Raw genomic sequence first — 27887 nt, 5'->3', positions numbered from 1 at the left:
CACTGCCCTGCTTAGAGGGGGGTAACTGTCGGGCTGGTGGCATGCGCTATCTCCAGAGGTAGTGGTCGAGACTTGAGAAGTTCGCAAGTTTACTTTGCAGTAATAATGTGTAGCCGAGGGTATTTTTGTGAAAAGTCTAGTCAGTGTGAAGACCCTCTTAATTGCATAGTGATGAGTATTACTTTCATTTCTTTTCAATTGGTTATCTAGTGGGCCACATGCCACATCGAGATTAGAAAAGGGTTGGTCACTAAAATAAAAAAAATATGGAGGCAAGGTCTATGTGAAGCAGAGTATGTGAGTGGAGCTGAGCAGTCTGAAATCCCGCTCATCACTCACCGAGTGGTGCTTGCTGCTCCCGGCACCATGTCCTTTCCAACCGCTCCACTAAAAAACACTCTTCACTCTCAGGAAAAAAAAACTGCCGCTCCAAATGAGCTCCATTAATTAAAATCTCAATTTAGCCAACACCCATCTATTTTTTGACTACCTGGACCTACCATTTGGTTTTGAAGTATTGAAACCAAACCATATGATTTGAATTAAAAAAGTATTTTAATAAACAATATGAAAAAGGTGACTAACAAGCACTCATCATTTCAAATAACCTACATGTAGTATTAAAACAGCATATACACGCTAAATAGGTCAGGCGAAGGAAAGAAAATGTATTATTTCAGCCAGGTCACCCTTGATACAAGTCAGTATTCGATGTCCATCCATGTCTGAGGATGTCGGAAGATTATACAATAAGCGATCATTGATTTTTTCCATAGACAGGGTTATTTTGCCTAAAAACCTTTCAAAATGGGAAAACTCTTTGAAAGACGTAATATGTCAGGCATATTGGGCAAAAATCAATTATCAAATCAAATTGTATTTGTCAAATGCTCCAAATACAACAGGTGTAGATCTTACCGTGAGATACTTTCTTACAAGCCCTTAACCAACAATGCAGTTCAAGAAAGAGGTAAGAAAATATTTACTAAATAAACTGAAGCCAAAATAGTAAAATAAAAAGTAAGACAAAAATAACGAGGCAATATACAAGAGGTACCGGTACTGAGTCAATGTGCGGGGGTACAGGTTAGTCAAGTTATTTTGTACATGTAGGTATGCATAGGTGACTATGCATAGATAATAAACAGCGAGTAGCAGCAGTGTAAAAACAAGGGGGGGGGCGTCAATGTAAATAGTCCGGGTGGCCATTTGATTAATTGTTCAGCAGTCTTATGGCTTGGGGGTAGAAGTTGTTAAGGAGCCTTTTGGTCCTAGACTTGGCGCTCCGGTACAGCTTGCCATGCGGTAGCAGAGAGAACAGTCTATGACTTCGGTGACTGGAGTCTTTGACAATTGTTTGGGCCTTCCTTTGACACAGCCTAGTATATAGGTCCAGGATGGTAGGAAGCTTTGTGCCAATGATGTACTGGGCCATACGCACTAACCTCTATACCGCCTTACGGTCAGATGCCGAGCAGTTGCCATATCAGGCGGTGATACAACCTGTCAGGATGCTCTCGATGATGCAGCTGTAGAACTTTTTTAGGATCTGGGGACCCATGCCAAATCCTGAGGGGAAAAAGGTGTCGTGCCCTCTTCACGATTGTCTTGGTGTGTTATGACCATGATACTTCATTGGTGATTTGGACACCAAAGAACTTGAAACTGTTGACCCGCTCCACTACAGCCCCGGCGATGTTAATGGGGGCCTGTTCGGCCCGCCTTTTCCGGCAGTCCACGATCAGCTCCATTGTCTTGCTGACGTTGAGGGAGAGGTTGTTGTCCTGGCACCACACTTCCCGGTCTCTGACCTCCTCCTTATAGGCTGTCTCATCATTGTCGGTGATCAGCCCTACCACTGTTGTGTCGTCAGCAAACTTAATGATGGTGTTGGAGTCGTGTTTGGCCACTCAGTTGTGGGTGAACAGGGAGTACAGGAGGGGACTAAGCACACACCCATGGGGCCCTGATGTTGAGGATCAGTGTGGCAGATGCGTTGTTGCCTACCCTTACCACCTGGGGGGGCCCATCAGGAAGTCCAGGATCCAGTTGCAGAGGGAGGTGTTTAGTCCCAGGGTCCTTAGCTTAGTGATGAGCTTCGTGGGCACTATGGTGTTGAACGCTGAGCTGTAGTCAATGAACAGCATTCTCACATAGATGTTCCTTTTGTCCAGGTGGGAAAAGGCCGTGTGGAGTCTGATTGAGATTGCATCATCTTTGGATCTCTAAGGGCAGTATGCGAATTGGAGTGGGTCTAGGGTTTCCGGGATGATGGTGTTGATGTGAGCCATGACCAGCCTTTCAAAGCACTTCGTGGCTACAGACGTGAGTGCTACCTTCGCTTCCTTGGGCACAGGGACTATTGTATAGATAATAGAACAAAGATGAACAAAACTTTTAAGAGATCAGATTTTTTGCCTTTGGGAAACTCGCTCTGCACTCAAATTGAGCACGCTCCACTCCTCACTCCGCTCCACTCACATACTCTGGTGTGAATGAGAGTGAAGGTCGCCCCCACCCCCCATGTTCACTCAGTGTCATGACACCTTGTGAATTGACTAAAGCCTGCTTATAAGAATCCTGATGACCCAACAGTTAGGAATGCTTCTCTCTCAGAGATCGCTTAGATCAATGGCTACAGGCCACACATCATCTCATCCACCAGACGTCTCTCTGCCATCAACTAGCTGAATTGTCCAGACAACAAGCTAATCGTGTTTCAGTTTGGAGCTGTTTTAACACTATTATCTCCTCTACTCCCTGGGAGGATCTTCAAGGCATTGCCGTGTTGAATTTCTGCCGACCAAGGTGAATGAAGTGTTAATTTCTGCTTATAAGAGCAAAGGCCCTGGTCCTGATCGGGTTAGGGTTGATTGTGTGTTGTCCAGAGGCACTCCTTAAATGAAAGCCAAGCAAAAGGAGGAGAATGGTCATCCTTCTTGTTTGACCCTAATGTCTCTCTAACACACTCTAACATGTCCTGGGAGAGATGTTTTACAGGAGTGCTAGCAGGAAACCTTAGATCACTAATAACACAGTACCATCAGAACACACACAAACGCACAAGGAGAGAAATCCTCGATCACTAATAACACACTACTTCATTCCCTCTCCTGTGGGATGACAGGAGTTATTTTACACAGCATAAGCAAAACAAGACAGAAAGTTCACATTATACCGACTGAAAATTAGACGATAAACAGGTTATGTCCTGCTGTGTTTGGTTGTTTTTGCACGTTCAGTGAACACTCTTCCTTGGGTTACAGAACAGATCCCTTCCGTGTGGGCTCTCTGTATTCCCCTGGCTGCTGCATTGCTAGCTGATCTATTGCCTCTTATTGTATTAAACACAGGCACTGGACCACTTAAGATGCTGATGGAGCCCAATCTGACAATGCCAATAGCAGCACTAAGAAACCATCTTCTGTTAAGGAGACTCTCAAGTTGGGCCCTTCACTTAAGATTTCCTTAGTGCTGTTATTGAAACTATCTGTCTGGGCTCTGTCATGATATGTGGTTCTGTATGGCTCAATTGGTAGAGCATGGTGCTTGCAATGCAGGATTCTATGTTTGATTCCTGGGACCACCCATATGTAAAATGTATGCGTGCCTGACTGGAGGTTTCTGTGGATATAACTTTGTGCCCCAGGATTTGTCCAATGTTGTTGAATGTGCTTTAAATATGCTATTATAATAGCAATGGTTAGAAGGGAGTCAGGGCTTCAGTTACCACAAAAATGTCACCTCAACATTGCTGCATCAACATGCCTTTCACTAAAGCCATACACAGTATTTATTTTATACCTATTTTCAACATTGTGAAATCATCTGTATTTAACTAGTATTAAAAGTTGATATTGCTCAGTCTAATTGTGTGTCTAGTCACTGGCTGATTCCAAATTTAATTCAAAATTATTTATAGGAATTTGAGTCAGTGTTATACAATGCTAAAATCAAAACCACACCGTGATAAAGTTCAGTAAATAATGTGAATTTGGCCTTCATTCATTCCACCTGCAGTAGTGTTCCATTTGCTTATGAGTCTATGACTGCGTTTAGACAGGCAGCCCAATTCTGATCATTTTTCCCCCCACTAATTGGTATTTTGAACAATCACATCAGATCTTTTCAAATCAGATCTTTTTCAGAGCTGATTGGTCAAAAGACCAATTACTGACAAAAAAATATCCGAATTGGGCTGCCTGTCTAAACGCAGCCCTCGAGATGCCTCTGTATTGGGGTCTGTCTGTATTTCGGTTGAGGACACAGTGTCGGTTTTATGTAACAACTGCACCACCATGTGGAAAAGTATGAAATGGCAAGCAAGGATAAAAAAATATGTTTTTTTAAACCTAAGACACGCACACACCAGAAGTTATGGCTTCATAACAGGATGATAGAACTCTTGAAGATGTTGCAGCACAAAGTACAGGAGAGACAGTCAAGGACCGATAGCCGATAGGAAAGTGCTAATATCACCCCAAAATACCATCCCGACCGATTATCGGTCGATCTCTAGATGGCAGCACTTTTTACTGTATTCTTCACACATCTCTAGCTGGCATGGTCAAGTTCCTTATTCTTTACATATAGGTGTGAAGATATGAAAACTATTTCCACTACATAGCAACAGTTCAACCAATGAGGGTGGGGAGGAAGAGAGAATGAATGACTTGTTATTTAGCCATCAAAGAACAATATTTTAGTTCACACACATGCAAGAGTACATGTACACAGTCCAAAATTGATCCAATACCTTTATCCTTTCTCGTGAGAACAGCATCTCCACTTCTTAATGTATTCTTACCAGTGGCAATTTTAGCATGTACATCTTGGTGGGGCAAAAAATAAAAAAAATGCCAGAAAAGCCACTACACAACACTAAACAATACATTAATTGCACTTTAACGGTGACAAACGGTACCCACAAACTGTTATGGCCTACATAAAGCTGTCCCAACAGCAGTCCCAACACCTTACCACTGCTACACCTGGCTGTCAGCGGAGCCTTGTCTGGCAGCAAAACTGTTCATTCAGTCTCATTTACTGCCTTTGAAAAATACATAGCTGATATGGCTGACTTGCTTAAACAAATGTGGTTTCTACTGACAATTGAGATGTACAAACTATGGTATAAGGGGACAAGCGGATAAGAGGCAATCCGTAATTTCAATTAAGACATTAATGAGCGTGCTAGGACAGAAGTAACGTTAGTCAATATAACTATTTGTTTAGCACTTTTGAAATGTACAGCGACAGGATTCAGAACATGGGCCATTCTTACAATGTTCTCCCTGTACCCCAAGTCAGAACCGTAGGATAAATAAAGGGGGCAAATAAGCAGAAAATGAAAGCTCTTACAATATTCATTTCTCTAAAACAGGTTATAGGCTACAGTAGAACATTCAGAATGGTAGGCAAAATGAAGAGGGGTAAATAGACCAAATTATTATGGTGAGGCACATGGGCTAATAACATCTTACTACACAACATACAGTTGAAGTCGGAAGTTTACATACACCTAGGTTGGAGTCATTAAAACTAGTTTTTCAACCACTCCACAAATTTCTTGTTAACAAACTATAGTTTTGGCAAGTCGGTTAGGACATCTGCTACGTGCATGACACAAGTAATTTTTCCAACAATTGTTTACAGACAGATTATTTCACTTATAATTCACTGTATCACAATTCCAGTTCGTCAGAGGTTTACATACACGAAGTTGACTGTGCCTTTAAACAGCTTGGAAAATTCCAGAAAATGATGTCATGGCTTTAGAAGCTTCTTATATGCTAATTGACATCAATTGGAGGTGTACCTGTGGATGTATTTCAAGGCCTACCTTCAAACTCAGTGCCTCTTTGCTTGACATCATGGGAAGATCAAAAGGAAATCAGCCAAAATTATAGACCTCCACAAGTCTGGTTCATCCTTGGGAGCAATTTCCAAATGCCTGAAGGTACCACGTTCATCTGTACAAACAATAGTATACAAGTACAAACACCATGGGACCACGCAGCCGTCATACCGCTCAGGAAGGAGACGCGTTCTGTCTCCTAGAGATGAACGTACTTTGGTGCAAAAAGTGCAAATCAATCCCAGAAAAACAGCAAAGGACCTCGTGAAGATGCTGGAGGAAACAGGTACAAAAGTATCTATATCCACAGTAAAACGAGTCCTATATCGACATAACCTGAAAGGCCGCTTACCACTGCTCCAAAACCACCATAAAAAAGCCAGACTACGGTTTGCAACTGCACATGGGGACAAAGATCGTACTTTTTGGAGAAATGTCCTCTGGTCTGATTAAACAAAAATTAAACTGTTTGAACATAATGACCATCGTTATGTTTGGAGGAAAAAGGGGGACATGATGCTTGCTCACTTGAACAGGAAGGTGACGCGTCAGTCCTTGGTGGGAAAATGTTATAAGTCTGACATTCTCTGGATTTATGATGCTTTCAAAACAACTGGAGGCCGGATTTACAATTCCAAGTTGGATGACCATTTAAAACGTATTTTCCCAGTTGGAGCTTGTTTATTCCCAGTTGTCTTGAACTCACTGAAGTGAAGTCAAGTTTTCGCAGTTCCGAGTTGTTTTGAGCGTGGCACAAATCATGCGTCATTGACAGCATGGCTAATGTTAAATGTTTATCATTTTAAACTTGGAAAAGAGCCCCTTAATCCCAGATTTGGGACCACACAGCCACTGTCACTGATTCCTTCCAAACCACTTGTTGAATTTGCAATTTCCAACTTGTGTAATGTTTATGTCCATTGGCCGATGAGCACCGATACGTTTTATCTATAACTTCTCTTCATATGACAAGGATTAAAAAGGATTTGCCAATAGATTGTCGACTTGATTCATGATGACTGCTAGCTAAGATTGTGAAAGTATGTTGACATGATCAGTCCAATCAAAGCTACTGTACATATATGATTTAAAGTAATTTTTTCTGTGGCCAATGACGTTGAGCCTTCTTGGATGGGCACTTCTAATATAACACCCGAAGGGCGAGAATTTTCAAGGTCTCCTCTTACACTTGGCAGTGACGTAAAGTCCCCATGAGTGACAGAACACTGAGCCAATCACGGCGCAACGCTCCGTATTTTCTGCTGGCTTGCCCCACCACCACAGAAAGCACTGCGCTAGGCTGAAACACCTGCATTTTGGAGCTGCCTTACTCAAGAAAACAAAAAGAGGCCATGTTTGTATGTGGCTTTATTAACTCTGATATATATTATTTTTTACATTGTTTGCAAATTGATGTGACACGTATTAATTCCAAAATAACGTGTATATTGTTGTATGTTGAAGAGAGGGAAAGATTGAAGTGTAGGGTCATTGAGGTTGGACGGGATTTTGGGGATGGGGCTATGGATGGATTAGACGTTAGTATGCATCTTTTTTATTTTCTCAGAAGTACTGAGTTTGGTAGGACGATTATGAAATTTAGAGCCAATGTTGTGAACGACCACACACTCCAGCAAAGTAGGTGGCAGCATGCACCTTTAACGTTTGTTTGCGGACTGCCATTATCATATACTGAATAAAAATATAAAACGCAACATGCAACAATTTGAAATCAGTCAATTGAAATTAACATAACATTTTCTGAAAACAGCTCTGGTGGACATAACTGCAGTCAGCATGCCAATTGCACACTCCCTCAAAACTTGAGACATCTGTAGCATTGTGTAGTGTGACACAACTGCATGTTTTAAGAGTAGCCTTTTAGTGTCCCCAGCACAAAGTACACCTGTGTAATGATCATGCTGTTTACTCAGCTTCTTGATGTGCCACACCTGTCAGGTGGATGGATTATCTTGGCAAAGGAGAAATGCTCACTAACAGGGATGTAAACATTTGTGCACAACATTTGAAAAATACGCTTTTTGTACGTAAGGAACATTTCTGGGATCTTTTATTTCAGCTCATGAAACATGGGACCAACACTTTACACATTGCATTTATAATTTTGTCTTCAGTACAAGTTGTCAAGTCAAATATACTGTATCCATTTTAAGTCTACATTTAGCAAAAATTAATTTTCTTATACATTTTGGGCAGTTAGCTGGCTAACTCATTGGAACAGCGCCCAGTTAAGGCGTTCTCATACATAGGTTCGGTTTGCTCCAAGCAGAACGCGGCTAGGCGAAGTGAACGTCTGCGCTCGCATATTCCATTAGAATACATTCACTTGAAAAACGAGAATATTACTCTTTGTCCCTCTTAAGACACCATAGCCAGTACACTCCTCAAATTAGTCAGAATAAATCTAAGATAACTCAAATGTGTAATTGATTTTCCAGAGGTCTTAGTTGCGCAACTTTTCATCGAAGACGATTGGTACAGTATATCTCAAGTGAAAAAATGTCCATGAACTAGTAGTCTGTCATTGATAGCACAACACACTTCATTGAAGACTCCCTACTGTTGACCAATCACAGATGAAGGGGCATAGACCTCAGCTAGCAAACTTCAGCATGCCACAAGAAAAATCTGGTCGAACAGTCGGGGAAAAAACCTGCCTAATGCTGCTGAACACCAAAATGACCAAAAACGTCAAAAACAATTGTCATATATGCAAACTGTTTAACGTTGGCTGACAAATACAACCAGAGGGGTCGCGAACGGTTATAAAAACAGAAATAACTTCAATTGAGTGCAAACAAAAATAGAAAACAAGTGCAAATAGTAAAATGAATTAATAGAACTGCCTCAGTTTCTGTAGATAGGATTTGTCTTTTGCATTGTGCAACAAAGTGCATGAAAAAAAAAACTACTAATGTAACGTTTCTTCACTTGAAGTGATTTACCTGAGGAAAAAAACACACAGACAGTTGGGTTAATGGCACCCTATTCTCTGGTCAAAAGGGAATAGGGTGCCATTTTGGATTCAGCTTAAGTCTACAGTCTAGATGACAGTTGGTCTAGACCGGTACAATTCGATATGGATGCAGCCGGGTTGTCTTCCGTTGCAGTCTTCTTCTCTGGTTTCTCTCGGCTTCTCTCAGTCTCCCTTCATTCTTCACCCTTCTCCTCCATCTCTGAATCTTTCTCTAAATTGCCTCTCTCCTCAATCTCTCCTTCAGTCTGTCCTTTCCTTCCCTCCTCCACTGCTGCTTCCCTTTTTTCTGTGACCCTCTCCTCCGCCTTGACTTCTGTCCGTTTTTCCTCCATGTCCTCCATCTTTTGTTCCTCACCTGACTCCTCTAACGTAAGTTCCATCCGCTCCTCTTCCAACTCATCCATCTTTAGCAACTTCTCCTCCCCTCCTAGAATCTCCTTCTCCTCCTCCATGGCAAAGTATTTTTCTGGCGTCTCTCCTCTTTCATCCTCCATGGCCAAAGCCTTTTCTGCAATCCTCTCCTCCTCATCCTCCTCTCCTTTCACCACTTTCCCCTCTTCATCCTCCATGGCCAAGTATTTCTCTGGTGTCTCTCGTCTTTCATCCTCCATGGCCAAAGCATTTTCTGCAATCCTCTTCTCGTCTTCTCCTTCCACCACTTCTCCCTCCAACTCCATGACTGTCTCCTCATCCTCTCTCTCCTCTTCTCTCTCCCTTTGGGAGTGTTTGCTCTCCTGGCTGCTGCTCACTGCGTCCTCAGGCAGAGGCTGCCAGTAGTCATACAGTTTACCCTGGAGGGAACAGACATATTACATTACTATAAAAACACATCACATTGATATCAAACATGAATTACTACAGCTTACCCTGGAGGGAACAAACATACATTATTACAACAGTTTCTCTCTGCAATGATAAATACACAGAATTAAACCAAACACAGCTCTGCGACACCATAGTTTACCCTGGCAGTACTTCCCAGTACTATATAACCTCAGCAAAAAAAATAAACGTCCTCTCACTGTCAACTGCGTTTATTTTCAGCAAACTTAACATGTGTAAATATTTGTGCGAACATAAGATACAACAACTGCGACAAACTGAACAAGTTCCAAAGACATGTGACTAACAGAAATGGAATAATGTGTCCCTGAACAAAGGGGGGGGGGCAAATGAAAAGTAACAGTCAGTATCTGGTGTGGCCACCAGCTGCATTAAGTACTGCAGCGCATATCCTCCTCATGGACTGCACCAGATTTGCCAGTTCTTGCTGTGAGATGTTACCCCACTCTTCCACCAAGGCACCTGCAAGTTCCCGGACATTTCTGGGGGGAATGGCCCTAGCCCACAACGAGCAGTATGGCTGGTGGCATTGTCATGCTGGAGGGTCATGTCAGGATGAGCCTGCAGGAAGGGTACCACATGAGGGAGGAGGATGTCTTCCCTGTAACGCACAGCGTTGAGATTGCCTGCAATGACAACAAGCTCAGTCCGATGATGCTGTGAAACACCGCCCCAGACCATGACGGACCCTCCACCTCCAAATCGATCCCGCTCCAGAGTACAGGCCTCGTGTAACGCTCATTTCTTCGGCAATAAATGCGAATCCGACCATCACCCCTGGTGAGACAAAACCGCGACTCATCAGTGACGAGCACTTTTTGCCAGTCCTGTCTGGTCCAGCGACGGTGGGTTTGTGCCCATAGGCGACGTTGTTGCCAGTGATGTCTGGTGAGGAATTGCCTTACAATAGGCCTACAAGCCCTCAGTCCAGCCTCTCTCAGCCTATTGCGGACAGTCTGAGCACTGATGGAGGGATTGTGCGTTCCTGGTGTAACTCTGGCAGTTGTTGTTTCCATCCTATACCTGTCCCGCAGGTGTGATGTTCAGATGTACCGATCCTGTGCAGGTGTTGTTACACGTGGTCTGCCACTGCGAGGACGATCAGCTGTCCACCCTGTAGCGCTGTCTAAGGCATCTCACAGTACGGACATTGCAGTTTATTGCCCTGGCCACATCTGCAGTCCTCATGCCTCCTTGCAGCATGCCTAAGACACGTTCACACAGATGAGCAGAGACCCTGGGCATCTTTCTTTTGGTGTTTTTCAGAGTCAGTAAAAAGGCCTCTTTAGTGTCCTAAGTTTTCATAACTGTGACATTAATTGCCAACCGTCTGTAAATTGTTAGTGTCTTAACGACCATTCCACAGGTGCATGTTCATTAATTGTTTATGGTTCACTGAACAAGCATGGGAAACAGTGTTTAAACCCTTTACAATGAAGATCTGTGAAGTTATTTTGATTTTTACAAATTTTCTTTGAAGGACAGGGTCCTGAAAAGGGGACGTTTCTTTTTTTGCTGAGTTTAGAACACCTCTAGCTATGTCTTTATGTACTATAGTTATGCCATGGTCTACCTGGAGAGGCCTGGTTCTCTGGACCAGCACTTGCCACTTGGTGTAGATCCTGGCTACAAAGTCCTTCACCTGGAGAGAGGGGGAGGGAGAAAGAGAGGGCGGAGAGAGGAAGTGAGCCAAGGGGGGGGGTTAAGAGCAGTTTAACCAGAGAGATCATATCATTAATGCATTTATGTGGGTTACAGATCCATTGAAATGTCTATATGGAAGGAGTGACCACATACCTTGCTTCTGTACAGCATCTTCTCACTCTCCCTGATGTCACACTTGATGTGTTTCTCCAGCTCAGCACATAGCAACAACAACTGGTTCTTCTGCTCCGGAGGGAAGAACTCAAAGTTGGTGGCTTCATTAGCCAGGGCCAGGAGGCTGTAGCAGAGGTAGTAAGCCTGAAAATAACATGTTCATTAGGCACCAAACAGAAGTAAACTGACTGAACCAGGAGGGACTACTTGGATTATTGTGCCAATAAAAAAATATTTCAGTTGAAATCACTGTTCATTGTCTGACCTAATGAACACAACCCTAATACTCCTGATTTACATGAACAACAGGGGTGTACGAATTAGGAACCAGACGGAAGCAAACAAACCTAAGCTGGGAGGGACAAGCTACTGCACTTGTCCAATAAGAAACTTGTTTTGTTGCATAAACATTTTCCGTTGCAAAATGACCCTTAAATACCCTGGTAAATAACCCTTTGCTGACCTGCTGGTCCAGAGAGGCACAGTCCTCTTCCTCCTCTTCCCTCTCTCTGTGTGGGTTTTGACTCCTTCTGAAGGAGGTGGCCAGGCCCCTGAGGAGTGAGGATGGGCGCATGCGGGGGAGGTACCGACGCAGGTCTGACAGCTGGAACTCTGTGTTGGAGGGCCTGTAAGTGCATCTGATGTTCAGCAGCTTGGAGATGGCCGACAAACTGAGGTGTCTCCTGAGTTGCTTGCCGCGAATGTTGTCTGGCAGTAGCTGGACCAACCAGCGCAGGTTGTGGTGGTTATCACTCAGGTCAATCAGCGACATGCAGATCCTGGGCAGCTACAGGATGAAACAGGAGATAGATCAACATCAGACTGCAGAAAAAAACACAAAAGTGACATGAGTTTACCTAGCAAAGGAAAGAAAGGTCAACCTAGAGAAAGAAGAATAAAATGGTGACATTGTCTTGGTTTAGGAGGGGAATTCCCTTTTCAACCTCATGTATTAAATCGCCAGTGTCTACATTTGTGAAAATGGCGCATGTCTACATTCAGCAGCTAAAAAAGATATGGTCCTAAATAAGTCCTCGAAGATATGATCATAGAGTAGGATAAAAAAAAATGTCAGCGTCCGAAATCGGTCTTGCCTACTACTTACTGAAACTACATGCTGTGTACTTATCATATAACATAGGCTACTACTTACATCGTACTGTGGAGTTAAATTGAAAGCAGTAAGCAACACATATCAACATACGAGGCTCATTCATTCTGAGTTTTCGTCAAATGTGCAATTGCATCGATTCCCGCTATTCGTTTACTTTATTATCAGCTGTTGTCAATTTTTTATTTTACCTTTATTTAACTAAGCAAGTCAGTTAAGAACAAATTCTTATTTACAATGACGATCTAGGAACAGTGGGTTAATTGCCAGAACAACAGAATTTGACCTTGTCAGCTCAGGGATTCGACTTAGCAACCTTTCAGTTATTGGCCCAAAGCTCTAACCACTAGACTACCTGCCGCCCCAATCACACGTGGGTCTGAAAATAATTATATTCCTCCATATTGTGCTCCAAATTCTATTAGATGAAAAGCCGAAATGAGTATGACATCCTGGAATTTAAAGCACTCAAACTTCTAAATTTGACATACGATAAAAACATTCAATCTTTGCATTCCCAAAATGCCTACTATTTATAACGCAAGTACGAGTATTCAGACATGGCCAGTGATTTTCAAAACCTGCAATGTTTTCTAGCCAGAGAGAGGGCATTTCCCTGCTCCCTGTGTAACCACAAGTTTTTAAAAATGTTTTTACTTTTGACCACATCATATTGAACTTTTTAACTTTGGGCTCAATTCAATCCGTAGCGCTGAAGAGCTGCACTACAGCTCGATAGAAATGTAAAGGTAATGTTCCTCACGTTAGCGGAGACGGCAGCCACGGTAAACGATGCATATGTCAGCTCAAATCGGAAATGACCTTTATATTTCGATCGCGCTGTTTCGCTGAACTTCAGCGATACCGATTGATTTTTTTCACATGTATGGCGCTGGAAATAATGAATTAAAGTTTGAAAAGTGGTGGAATTGCCCTTTAAGTATTGTTACGTTTAATTAGACGGCGGACACAGCCAAGTCGGAGATGAAGTTAGAAAGGCTGAGGCAGGGACTGAACCCACAACCATCGGGGTTGTACATGACTGATTTCTACTGGACCACGCAGGAGAAAGAAATTAAAGGTTGACTGACCATGATGTCCCAGTCCCTGATGCTGCTGATCAGGTTGCGCAGTAGGGAGCGGAGGTGCTCAGTGGGCTGGAGGGTGAGCTGCGTGTCCAAGCCCACTCTGCTCACCACCGTCAGGAGTAACAACAATTCTCCGTCACTGTAGGCCCGCGGGCACAACGACGTACACTGAGACAGGTACTTGATGACGCTATCAAAGTTGTGTTCAGGGAAAGTGCTGATCTCCTTCTTACTGGACAGGCTCTCTGTGCTGATCTGTAAGCCCTCTCTACACAGACAAACACACAGGTAGTTATTATCAGTCTATCATCACATTTTTATGAACAAAGTTTTTATTGACACACGCTTACAGCAGGTCTCCCTCGGTGAAGGAGGGTTGTAGGTTCTCCAGGGGGAACAGGGTGACGAAGGGAACCCCCATGTTCATGAAGACCAGGGTCACGTCTCCAACACTGGGCACCCACACCTCAAAGCGCTCATTCTTATTCAGCATCATGTGTTCAGCAGCGGAGCAGGCAATATCTTTGAGGGCCTTTAGTACCTGATGACAGGTCAGCTTGTCTGAGTGGACTGACACCATCTACAGGAGGGAAGGAAAGATAGTCAAAAGTCTCTTTCTTTAATAAGCCATCCTCATTTGATTAACCCCCCTCCCCTAAAAACACATTGCATACCACAAGAGACAGAGAGACAGACAAAAGGAGAAAGACAGATCCATCCATTGATCAACATTTAATTCAAGTAATTATTCAAACAAATCTATTTGTAAAAGGAAGTGTGGAATAGTACCTGGAAGAGCCAACGGGCCACCTGGGGTGGGCAGGGGGAGGAGCGGTAGGCTCTCTGGATCAGCTCGGAACTGACATGGGACCTGAACTGGTCTGGAGTGGACCTTCGAGATACCAAGGGGGAGGGAGAGAGAGAAAATGAGGGTGATGGGAGCAAGAAAGGTTAGAACTAAACATTGAACTGCCTCTCAGCCTGTTCACTCTCTCATACACATACACAAAATGTCTTACCAGAGTAGTGTTTTCTGTGCGGTGTCTCGAGGGGAGACGTTACAGTGTCTCAGCTGCAGTGTGTGTTGATTGAAAAGACGGCCAAAGTTGTCCAGGCTGAACATCGCTTCGCCGGGGTGCAGGTCCCGGATGGCACTGGACACCACCGAGAAACGCTGCAGGAACTCCCTGGGCGGAGAAGAGTGTGGAATTGTGGTCATTTCACCCTTCCCCAGTGGTCTCCCAACTGTTGTTACTTTCGTTTGTGTGAGATGGCCTCTTCTATGTTCTCGGTGCTCTCCTACTCTGCATTTAAGTGTGTGTGTGTGTGTGTTAAGTGTTTGTGCTGTTACCTCTGCTGGTGGGAGATGGCTGTCTCCATGTTCTCTGTGCTCTCATCCTCCTCCTCCTCCTCCGCTAGTCTCAGCAGGTTCTCCTCACAGGACAGACGCAGCTTGGTCTCCATCTCCTTAGACCTTGGGGGAATAACCATGACATTGCACACATTGTTATGACATAGTACTCATACGATATGACATAGAAGTCTTGTTGAAGCAATGCAGAGACCTCTACATCTCCTTAAACAAGGGGGGGTGGAGACAACAAGGACATAACAATGTCATGTCACAACGGCACGTTGTCATTTTAAAGCAATGCAGTGATTTTGCCATCTCCTCGACCCACATGGAGAAAATAGCACTTATAATAGTCAGGTATGATAAAGCAATACCTTTGAATGCTCTCTTTTTCCTTCAGCATCTCGTCCAGGTTGTTCCTGTAACTCGTGGGTTTGGCTTTAGACGTCACAGGCTGCCAGAGAGAACACACAAACGTCATCAACTCACTAAGACAGAGTTCATTCTAGGGTAACACACTGTAGCATTGTTAGTGACGACTTGGGATTCGTTGTCCACTATTTTTCTGCTCCTTTTCTAACCTTCTACTGTAAGTTAACTAAACACAACCAAATGACATGCTAGAAAGTAGCTGCTACACTGTTGCTATTCTGCACATTTAAGCCTACTTCAAAACTGGAAAATTACAATGAGTAAATACACATTTAAACAATAATCTTGAGTCCCAAATGGCACCCCATTCCCCATATAGAGCATTACTTTTGAGCAGGGTCCATAGGGACACCATTTGGAAAACAGCCCTAAGAAAGTAGCATTTTACCAGCTGGCTGTGGTGTCGGGGCCCAACAGGGGTGCTGGGTGCAGTGAAGGTTCCTTTCTCTGGGGTGTCTGGGGGCCGGGCGGTACGGTCCAGGATCTGCTGCAGGGATGGCAGCTCGTCCTCACTGCTGCTGCTGCTGCTGGCCTGGGATAGCTCCAACTCTAGCCCCAGGTCGAGGCCTAGGCCCAGCTCCACATCCAGAGGGTCCTCCTCCAGAAATGTTAGACTTTTCTGGGGATTATCTATCTTGCTTCTTTTTTCTCCTTCCTCAAGGAATGATAAACTCTTCTGGTCTCCTTCCTTCCTCTTTTCACCCTCTCCTTTTCGGTCCAGTCGTGAGGTGGGAGAAGGAAGGAAGGGAGAGCTGGTGCTGGCTTTGAAGACTGCAGTCTCCATGTTAAACGACTCGTCCTTACACAAGGTCTTTGCGGAGGCTGAGAGGGGGATAGTTTTCAGGCCGGAAGACTCATTCTTGAGGTTGGCATGCTCATCCATAGGTGACTCCAACCCTGCTGAAGGAATACCAGGAGATCTGGTTCCTGCCTCTGTCTTAACAGACTTATCCGCAAACAGTCTCACAGCGGGAAAAGTAGGACTCGTTTTCAGTTTGGACGCGACATCCTCCATCGTAACAGACTCATCCTTAGGGGATGAGGGCTTCCCTGAGGAAGTGCTGGTGATGGTCCTGTACGAGGCGGTCTGTAATTTAGTCAAGTCAGTCCCGCACGACTCCAGCCTTAAAAAAGAGGGAGAGTAGATGTTAGGGCCCAGGAGTAGTTTAGAGGGGTCCACTGCCGCTACCTTACAGGGAAAGATATTGGGGCCAGAGATTCGCTCCGAGGGGGAGATTTGGGGGATTTCTCTGGGGCTTGTTACAGAGGTGGGCCGCAGTCTTTTAGAAGCACCACAGCCTGTAGCCGACACACCAGACACAAGAACCTTGTGTACAGAGGGCGACCCGACTCCTCTCTGGGGACTGGGGGAAAAGGTCATCGCTGCTTTAGACAGGCTAGAGGTTATGGGGTCAGGAGTGAAAAGGTCGTGCAGGTCATCCAACAAGGCCGACGTTCCCCGGGGGCGAGTGACGTTTCGGTTCTGTGCCAATCCGAGATGGCGCAGAGAACTAGAGCAGTTGGAGTATGAGCTGTGAGACCTCGAGACAGGTTTGGGGGTTCTTCTGTCGGTGCGACCTGTCGGTTCTCTTCCTCTACTCTCTGGCGCTCTTGCTCTGCCCTCTTTCCCTCTGCTGCATTCTCCTCTACTAGCACTTTTGACAGGCAAGTTCGCTGGGTGACCGGATTGGATACTACCACTATAAACAGATTGAGGGTTGCCAGATTGGTGATTCATTCCACTGTATCTACACTGAGGATTGCTATTCTCCCTCACACTGTTCCTGCATGGTGGTTGTCCTCGGTTGTTAAAGAGCTGCCTCGCAGGCTTGGGTGTGGGGAGTGGAGAGGTAGGGACAATGTCCATCCCTCTCGCCATCCCTCCCTCCGTCTTCTTAGGGGTGAGACGCTCCTTCAAACTCAGAATAGGACCTGAGTTCAGACTGTTTTTCATGAAGACCTTCTTCAGGTAGGATGGGCTGGGGGGGGGGGTATTTACAACAGAGCATTTAGCCATCACAAACCAGACTAAATAGACAAAATATCACAATCAGCCAGATTTACAGCTTTTCAATCGTTATTTCAATTGATGATATATTCATTGATTCTTGTAAAAAATAACATAGAAATGCCTTATGTGCCTAGTTAGTACAATTATCTAACTTATCATAACCCAAAATATAAGGTTGGCTTATTCCATTGTCTGTCTTTCTGTAGTAATTTTCAGCAAGTACACTTCATGCAAAGTTAACCCTAATAGTAATTGCCCAAAGGGGACAAATCAAGTTTTTTATTTTATTTCACCTTTATTTAAATAGGCCAGAGGTGAAAATAACTACAATTTAGCATTAATACTGGAGTGATAGATGTGCAGATGATGATGTGCAAGTAGAGATACTGGGGTGCAAAAGAGCAAGAGGGTAAGTAATAATATGGGGATGAGGTAGACGGGTGTGCTATTTACAGATTGGCTGTGCACAGGTACAGAGATCGGTAAGCTGCTCTGACAGCTGATGCTTAAAGTTAGAGAGACTCCAGCTTCAGAGATTTTTGCAATTCGTTCCAGTCATTGGCAGCAGAGAACTGGAAGGAGAAGGGGCAAAAGGAAGTGTTTGCTTTGGGGATGACCAGTGCAATATACCTGCTGGAGCGCATGCTACGGGTGGGTGTTGCTATGGTGACCAGTGAGCTGAGATAAGGCGGGGATTTACCGAGCAAAGACTTATAGATGACCTGGAGCCAGTGGGTTTGGTGACGGATATGTAGTGAGGGCCAGCCAATGAGAGCATACAGGTCACAATGGTGGGTAGTATATGGGGTTTTGGTGATAAAATGGATGGCACTGTGATAGACTACATCCAGTTTGTTGAGTAGAGTGTTGGGGGCTATTTTGTAAATGACATCGCCGAAGTCAAGGATCGGTAGGATAGTCAGTTTTACGAGGGTATGTTTGGCGTCATGTGTGAAGGAGGCTTTGTTGCAAAATAGGAAGCCGATTCTAGATTTAATTTTGGATTGAAGACGCTTAATGTGAGTCTGGAAGGAGAGTTTACAGTCTAACCAGACACCTAGGTATTTGTAGTTGTCCACATAGTCTAGGTCAGAACCGTCCAGAGTAGTGATGCTAGTCAGGCGGGAGGGTGCAGTCAGCAATCGGTTGAAGACCATGCACTTAGTTTTAGTAGCATTTAAAAGCAGTTGGAGGCAACGGAAGGATTGTTGTATGGCGTTGAAGCTTGTTTGGAGGTTTGTTAGCACAGTGTCCAATGAAGTGCCAGATGTATACAGAATGGTGTCGTCTGCGTAGAGGTGGATCAGAGAATCACCAGCAGCAAGAGCGACATTATTGATATATACAGAGAAAAGGAGTCGGCCCGAGAATTGAACCCTGTGGCACCCCCATAGAGACTGCAAGAGGTCCGGACAACAGGTCCTCCGATTTGACACACTGAATTCTATCTGAGAAGTAGTTGGTGAACCAGGCGAGGCAGTCATTTGAGAAGCCAAGGCTATTGAGTCTGCCGATAAGAATGCGGTGATTGACTAGAGTCGAAAGCCTTGGCCAGGTCGATGAAGACGGCTGCACAGTACTGTCTTTTATCGATGGCGGTTATGATATCGTTTAGTACCTTGAGTGTGTCTGAGGTTCACCCATGACCAGCTCGGAAACCAAATTGCATAGTGGAGAAGGTACGGTGGGATTCAAAATGGTTGGGGATCTGTTTAGAAAGGCAGGGCAGGATGGAAATAGGTCTATAATAGTTTGGGTCTAGAGTGTCTCACCCTTGGAAGAGGGGGATGAGTGCGGCAGCTTTCCAATCTTTGGGGATCTCAGACGATACGAAAGAGGTTGAACAGGCTAGTAATAGGGGTTGCAACAATTTCAGCAGATAATTTTAGAAAGAGGGTCAACGTTGTGTTGAATGTCTACCCTTCTCACCTGGCTGTTCCATAGGGTGGGTGACTGGTACAGATAGGGGCTGGGCCTGAGTCTGGCCTATAGTCCTCCGGACGCAGTTTCTTATTGGCCATTTCCTCCCCTCTCGTTCTCTCCTCCAAGTCTGTGTTTCTACCTCTCTTCTGCGGCAGGGATTTGGTGCCTACTGGTGGGAGAAAGCAGCAGCATCATCATCAACAACTACATTCACAATGATTCGAATAGTTCAAAAAGTAAAATACTATAGAATGAGTAGAAGTGGGTTCTAGCAAGGCCCTTCAATAAAATTACATTTTTCATAAAACGAGGGGAAAAAAAGTCCTTTAACACACATTACAATAAAACAGAGACCCACTAGATTACAACTCTATTTTTCCATCAGCAAACTGCAGCACTTCATGCGAAGTTGTCCAGAATTTACATGGTTTACTACTCTCAACAAGTCATTAGTTAAATGACAGAGGGGGCATCAGAAACTACTATACTTGTCTGCATCAGCATTGTTACTGTATAAAAACAGCATTGAAACATCATTTGGAGATGGTTACCCTATTGATTTGTTTACAGACTACATTTACACAGGTTCAGGAATGTATTCAGCAATCTAAACTAAGAGGTCTAGGATGTGCTCGTTATTTTATATAAGTTAGGTATAATTTGTACCTGAAGTGAACAGTTTGCTAGTTTCAGTGGTTCCTCTGTGGTCCAGGGAACCACCACTCTGCGGAAAAACAAACAGAACCAAACATATTAGTCATTTATATTATACAGAGCAACTTACAGGAGTGAGTGCATACATTTTTGTACTGGTCCCCTGTGGGTATCGAACCCACAACCCTGGCGTTGCAAGCACCATGCTCTACCAACTGAGCCAATATCAACATCAGTAGCTGGGTTTCCATCCAAATGGTGACAGATTTCATGCAAATATTCTCAAATCTGCATTAAAAACAATATGCAAATTTTTCCAACAGAGATGTTTCCATTGACTTGTTGCCGATAAAAAGGCTGTGCGTGATGACGTAGTGCACATAAAATAACTTTTGCCGTTAAATAAAATATACAAGTTAAATGGGTTTCCATCGCATTTGTCATAACAAATTTTGAGTTATACAGCAAAGGTGCCCAGTCTGGTCTTGATCGGTGCTCTCTAGCCCAGTGGTTCCCAGACTGTGTGGTGGGGGCACAGTGTGTGTCATGAACAGTGCTTGTGCCCATAGAAATAGACGTGGGGTGCTGGATGTTCCCCAATGCTGGAAGGGGGACCTGAGTGAAACATTTTGGGAACCCCTAGCCAACAGCTTACAGATACAGTGCGGGTAGGTTACCTACATGAGATTATTTGTATTTGTCAAACAGCAGCCAAGCATCAATCATCATGTCACCAGAATAAGACATAATATTTATTGGCAAGGAGCATCAAGCTCATCACTGTGCACTTTCACCACCCTGTGAAGTTTATAACTTATTTTATCTGTAGCCTAATAAACTGCATGCTTTCCCAAGTTGTAGTGGGAGAACCAGACAACATGTCATTGCGTGACTCCAAGTTTACTTCAATATGATGGTTATTACATCAATATTAGTGCATAAAGGGGTTTCCACCTCCATTTCACAAAAAGATCCCACCTTGTATAGCGTATTTTGTTTTATCAACATTTGGAAAGTTTACCAACAAATGTGCTGTTTCCATCAGGTCTGTTGTGAATGTTTTTTTATTCCACATAAAAAAGGTTGGATGGAAACCTGATTATTGAATTGTAATTATTGAACTGTGTGAGGTGAGAGTTAAGATTAAAGTCTGTGTGTTTGTATCTGCTGCTGACACCAAGTTTCGGGATCAATACAGATATTTATCCATCTACCTGCTGTGGATTGACAGGGCTACACATGGTGTGTGACAGTGGGCAACCGTTCCTCATTGTGTCCTTCCTGTCGTCACCTGCTGTGTACTGGGGGGTAGACTGGAGGGGCAAGCCAGCAGTAAACGGAGCACTAGAGCTCCCAACATCACTGTTGCCTGTTCCCGTACCAACCCTAGGGTCAACGGTCATACTCCTAGAGGGGTTAAGGGTCACAGGGCTGTGGGAGGGCTGGGGTTTGAGGGAAGGCTGTATCTTCTTGGTGAGGGGGTTTGTTAAGTTGGCCTTGACATCCTTGGCTTCATCCCCACCTCCACCCCCGGAAGCTTGGTGGTGCACCCCTGGCGGTTGTGGAGGGTGAGGTCCAGGAGAGGGCTTGGCCCTCACTGGGTCCAGTCCTGCGCTGGTCAAGGGTAGCACTCGATTTGGCAGGGGGTGCGTGTTCGGGTTGGACAGGCATCCGCGGGGCTGAGAGGGTTTCATGGGGGTCACCTGGAGGTAGGAGGCGGCCGGGGAGGGTTTGGGACCAGGCAACCCCAGAGGGATGACGTCTTTGACTGCAAACACAGGAGGAAGAATGATACAAGTGTGAGCAAATAAACCAGTAGAGATGGAACCCAGCATCATATGGATGAACCATCCCCTCCCATTGCACCACAAGTTTGCTCAAAAGAAAAAACGCACACTGCATTAATGCAGGTTAACAGCCCGAAAGCATTTCTTGGCCCACCACTATACGAAGGGCAACAAGATACCATAAATTGGTTAATAATAACTCAAATATTTTCAGAATACAGGGCAAGTGAGCAAGTAATAGTTTTGAGTTTGAGCCCAAAATAATCATGTAAGCTATATAGGTCGTTATGGTTATTGTGCCAAGCTGTTAAACAAAATCCACAGCCAGAGAGACAAAGAAACAGACACACCACACAGTAGCAGCCAGGGGTTTGACACAGTTCAAGGGTTAGTGTTAGCATAACACCAAATAACAACAATGAAGCATTATGCTGTAGCCTGTTATTGCTCCAAGCCACAACACAATAAAAACCCAGAAATTCTGTTTCTCACCCGCAATGGTGAAATATTGCCTAAGGCTACTCATCATTCTGTATACAGTTGAAGTCGGAAGTTTACAAACGCCTTAGCCAAATACATTTAAACTCCGTTTTTCACAATTCCTGACATTTACTCCTAGTAAACATTCCCTGTTTTAGATCAATTAGGATCACCACTTTATTTTAAGAATGTGAAATGTCAGAATAATAGTAAAGAATGATTTATTTCAGCTTTTATTTCTTTCATCACATTCCCAGTGGGTCAGAAGTTTACATACACTCAATTAGTATTTGGTAGAATTGCCTTTAAATTGTTTAACTTGGGTCAAACGTTTTGGGTAGCCTTCCACAAGCTTCCCACAATAAGTTGGGTGAATTTTGGCCCATTCCTCCTGACAGAGCTGGTGTAACAGTCAGGTTTGTAGGCCTCCTTGCTCGCACACGCTTTTCAGTTCTGCCCACAAATTTTCTATAGGATTGAGGTCAGGGCTTTGTGATGCCTACTCCAATACCTTGAATTTGTTGTCCTTAAGCCATTTTTCCACAACTTTGGAAGTATGCTTGGGGTCATTGTCACTTTTGGAAGAGCCATTTGCGACCAAGCTTTAACTTCCTGACTGATGTCTTGAGATGTTGCTTCAATATATCCACATCATTTTCCTGCCTCATGATGCCATCTATTTTGTGAAGTGCACCAGTCCCTCCTGCAGCAAAGCACTCCCACAACATTATGCTGCCACCCCCGTGCTTCACGGTTGGGATGGTGTTCTTCGGCTTGCAAGCCTCCCCCTTTTTCCTCCAAACATAACAATGGTCATTATGGCCAAACAGTTCTATTTTTGTTTCATCAGACCAGAGGACATTTCTCCAAAAAGTACGATCTTTGTCCCCATTAACAGTTGCAAACTGTAGTCTGGCTTTTTTAATGGCGGTTTTGGAGCAGTGGCTTCTTCCTTGCTGAGCAGCCTTTCAGGTTATGTCGATATAGGACTTGTTTTACTGTGGATATAGATACTTTTGTACCCGTTTCCTCCAGCATCTTCACAAGGTCCTTTGCTGTTGTTCTGGGATTGATTTGCACTTTTTGCACCAAAGTACGTTCATCTCTACAAGACAGAACGCGTCTCCTTCCTGAGCGGTATGACAGCTGCGTGGTCCCATGGTGTTTATACTTGCGTACTATTGTTTGTACAGATGAACGTGGCACCTTCAGGCGTTTGGAAATTGCTCCCAAGCATGAACCAGACTTGTGGAGGTCTACATTTTTTTTTCTGAGGTCTTGGCTGATTTCTTTTGATTTTCCCATGATGTCAAGCAAAGAGGCACTGAATTTGAAGGTAGGCCTTGAAATACAGCCACAAGTACATCTCCAATTGACTCAAATGATGTCAATTAGCATATCAGAAACTTCTAAAGCCATGACATTTTCTGGAATTTTCCAAGCTGTTTAAAAGGCACAGTCAACTTAGTGTATGTAAACTTCTGACACACTGGAATTGTGATACAGTGAATGATAAGTGAAATAATCTGTCTGTAAACAATTGTTAGAAAAATTACTTGTGTCAAGCACAAAGTAGATGTCCTAACTGACTTGCCAAAACTATAGTTTGTTAACAAGACATTCTTGGAGTGGTTGAAAAACAAGTTTTAATGATTCCAACCTAAGTTTATGTAAACTTCCGACTTCAACTGTAAGTACAATCTCACTCCGTTACATTAGCATGTGACAATGCCTGAGGCAGTCACACGAAGCAGCAGGCACCACAGTTATCTGCGTGTAGTGAAATCACGTGTGTTTGTATATAGATAGGCTCACTGAGTCATAAGTTCAGTGTTGTTTCATCAGTTGTCAAGATCTGAAACTCACCAGTACTGCCTTTTGGAGACAAGTAGTCTGCAATTGATCTGTAACAACAGACAAAAGTCAGTCAAGAAGTTATTCCCCAAAAAGTCAGGTTCAACATTATGCTGTATTTTAGTAAATTAAACATTGAAAATGGCATACAACAAATCATTCATACAATGGAAAGAGCAACCTGACCTTGGCAAAGTATTTCATTTTTTATTTAACTAGGCAAGTCAGTTAAGAACAAAGTCTTATTTACAATGACGGCCTACACTAAAGTAGATGGGTTACACCAGTCAATCATATAGACTGGTTATGTGTACTCGAAACCAGTTAGGCCTAATTGACAATAACACATTTATTAAGTCTACAAAGTAATTTGTCTCACTCGTTAACTTAGTCTTAGCTTAGCATGTTTTAAATCGTCTACAACGCAACACATTTGGGTTGTTAGCTTGCTACTCTAGCAACCAAATATTCTGTCGACTTGTAAAAAAGAGCTATCTACTGTAGCTAGCTAGCACTCCACTAGCTAGGTGACGTTAGATAGCTCCCAATGTTAATTAAACTTCCGCCAGGAACATCTAGCTAGCTAGGTTACACATTTGTATGTGATATGACTAACTTACATAGCTAATAGTTACTAGTTATCACTAACAAGCCAAAAAGATTTGACAACCTCACAATGGTTAGCTTGGTGGCTAGTTTGTTGCACAATACCGTCACAGATATAACAATGAGCCAGATGTTTCACCGGATGTATAAATCTGAAGCATCCGGTTGACGTTTCCACTGAGGAAGCCCAGTGGCCGAAAGTGGGAGAAATTAATTTTGGCCGTCCTTCTACACATTTTTACATTTTAGTCATTTAGCAGACGCTCTTATCCAGAGCGACTTACAGTAGTGAATGCATACATTTTTTTATCCGTACAGGTCCCCCGTGGGAATCGAACCCACAACCCTGGCGTTGCAAACACCATGCTCTACCAACTGAGCCACACATTTTATCAGCGATAAAACATTTGATCTCAATACAGTTTTTCTATAGCCAAAACTACCTGTTACGAACACAATGGGCTATGTTTAGTAGACGCGCACATCAGAGTAGGCGTTCCCTAACGGAAATGTGCAAATACCAGCTAGAAAGCCCCAATAAGATCTCGCTAGCTCGTGCTTGGCTCTGCCCACCTCCTTGCTTGTTCTGCCCACTATCGTTAATGTACTGCCATTGGAAAGAACAGGTAGTGGTATATCTTTTGTTAGTTATAAACAATCTTAGGTAGCGTTAGCTAGCATTATCTTCTGGAACGCAGTTAGTTTCTTACCTCCCATTTCCTTCAGATTGCATTTTTCTCATTATGACAGAACAAGTTAACATTTAAATTGACTTCGCTATGTATTTGTTTCCGTATCAGACTATCAATAATGATATCTTCCTTGCTTTCACTCTCCCGCCTGCAGTAAAATTATGATACCCGCCATTTTTGTTCATTTACACAACGGGTGGGTCTAAACATGAATGCTGATTGGTTAAAACCGCATTTAAACCAGTTTCTATTCCACAAATTACCACCGGCTAAATCTATTACATTAAAATGCCTATTTACACTGTTCCATCTGACTGCGCAATCCACTGTCTCATCATCCCATCCAGGCAATTTATAAACTTGATCTCCAATGTAAAAACTACGAGCTCACAGAACAAGGCTCCGGGCAGCCGAGCGGAAATGGAGGAAAACTCGCCTCCCTGCGGACCTGGCATCCTTTCACTCACTCCTCTCTACATTCTCCTCTTCTGTCTCTGCTGCTAAAGCCACTTTCTACCACTCTAAATTCCAAGCATCTGCCTCTAACCCTAGGAAGCTCTTTGCTACCTTCTCCTCCCTCCTGAATCCTCCTACCCCCCCCCCCCACCCCTCCCTCTCTGCGGATGACTTCGTCAACCATTTTGAAAAGAAGGTTGACGATATCCGATCCTCGTTTGCTAAGTCAAACGACACCGCTGGTCCTGCTCACACTGCCCTACCCTGTGCTTTGACCTCTTTCTCCCCTCTCTCTCCAGATGAAATCTCGCGTCTTGTGACGGCCGGCCGCCCAACAACCTGCCCACTTGACCCTATCCCCTCCTCTCTTCTCCAGACCATTTCCGGAGACCTTCTCCCCTTCCTCACCTCGCTCATCAACTCATCCTTGACCGCTGGCTACGTCCCTTCCGTCTTCAAGAGAGCGAGAGTTGCACCCCTTCTGAAAAAACCTACACTCGATCCCTCCGATGTCAACAACTACAGACCAGTATCCCTTCTTTCTTTTCTCTCCAAAACTCTGACAGACATGCATCTCTGCATGTCTGTCAGACATATCAGTGTGGATGACGGATCACCAGCTCAAGCTGAACCTCGGCAAGACGGAGCTGCTCTTCCTCCCGGGGAAGGACTGCCCGTTCCATGATCTCGCCATCACGGTTGACAACTCCCTTGTGTCCTCCTCCCAGAGTGCTAAGAACCTTGGCGTGATCCTGGACAACACCCTGTCGTTCTCCACTAACATCAAGGCGGTGACCCGATCCTGTAGGTTCATGCTCTACAACATTCGCAGAGTACGACCCTGCCTCACACAGGAAGCGGCGCAGGTCCTAATCCAGGCACTTGTCATCTCCCGTCTGGATTACTGCAACTCGCTGTTGGCTGGGCTCCCTGCCTGTGCCATTAAACCCCTACAACTCATCCAGAACGCCGCAGCCCGTCTGGTGTTCAACCTTCCCAAGTTCTCACGTCACCCCGCTCCTCCGCTCTCTCCACTGGCTTCCAGTTGAAGCTCGCATCCGCTACAAGACCATGGTGATTGCCTACGGAGCTGTGAAGGGAACGGCACCTCCATACCTTCAGGCTCTGATCAGGCACTACACCCAAACAAGGGCACTGCGTTCATCCACCACTGGCCTGCTGGCCCCCCTACCTCTGAGGAAGCACAGTTCCCGCTCAGCCCAGTCAAAACTGTTCGCTGCTCTGGCACCCCAATGGTGGAACAAGCTCCCTCACGACGCCAGGACAGCGGAGTCAATCACCACCTTCCGGAGACACCTGAAACCCCACCTCTTTAAGGAATACCTAGGATAGGATAAAGTAATCCTTCTAACCCCCCCCCTTAAAAGATGTAGATGCACTATTGTAAAGTGGTTGTTCCACTGGATATCATGAGGTGAATGCACCATTTTGTAAGTCGCTCTGGATAAGAGCGTCTGCTAAATGACTTAAATGTAAATGTAATGTAAAAAGCATATAGACGTTCTCACATTTCTTTTAGTCTAACATTTCGTTTTCAACCGCGGAGATTTGTATAAAACTTGCTGTCTGTCTCTTGACATTTGCAACATTGTTTCAATATTCAAATTCTCCAGCTGTTGCATAGTAATGAATGTGTCTGGCAGTCGAAATCATGAATCAACATACTTTTTATGGATATATACAATGAAATATCAATAGAAAACAAATAAAACGAAACGAAGTGCAGCTTGTTTGCAGTCTTTCCAGCTTCAGTTTGAAGTGATTGTGTTAGCTGTGTTGTTGGCCAGCTCCTCTAACCAACAGTGTCCTAGTGAGAGAGCACATGTTATATGTCAGGTGAAATCGCGCATTGTTATGGATGTTTCCAAATAAATGTCACTAGGAAACAGTTTAAACAAATGC

General features: G+C 44.2%; 1 protein-coding gene across 8 annotated transcripts; it reads right to left on the bottom strand.

The window, feature by feature from the left end:
- Positions 1-7911: 7911 nt before the first annotated feature.
- On the bottom strand, positions 7912-26049 carry LOC106612941 (SMC5-SMC6 complex localization factor protein 2). Of its 8 annotated transcripts, none has more exons than XM_045722613.1 (16): positions 25527-26049; positions 24223-24260; positions 21304-21857; positions 20102-20159; positions 19442-19604; positions 15890-17480; positions 15444-15523; positions 15067-15189; positions 14735-14902; positions 14505-14607; positions 14066-14295; positions 13719-13983; positions 11980-12303; positions 11496-11660; positions 11272-11340; positions 7912-9646 (listed from the first exon to the last, which is right to left on the bottom strand). In XM_045722613.1, exons 1-16 carry the CDS (start codon positions 25577-25579, stop codon positions 9029-9031), a joined length of 4602 nt encoding a protein of 1533 aa, XP_045578569.1. In that variant the 5' UTR covers positions 25580-26049; the 3' UTR covers positions 7912-9028. The 8 variants fall into 8 exon arrangements, with proteins under 8 accessions (XP_045578569.1, XP_014070117.1, XP_045578576.1 ...); XM_014214642.2 differs by having other exon boundaries at positions 25900-25974; XM_045722620.1 differs by having other exon boundaries at positions 25809-25860.
- Between the last annotated feature and the right edge of the window lie 1838 nt (positions 26050-27887).

This window comes from Salmo salar, chromosome ssa01 (assembly GCF_905237065.1).
Source record: "Salmo salar chromosome ssa01, Ssal_v3.1, whole genome shotgun sequence".
Taxonomy (NCBI): domain Eukaryota; kingdom Metazoa; phylum Chordata; class Actinopteri; order Salmoniformes; family Salmonidae; genus Salmo; species Salmo salar.
This window is presented reverse-complemented; position numbering and strand designations above follow the sequence as displayed.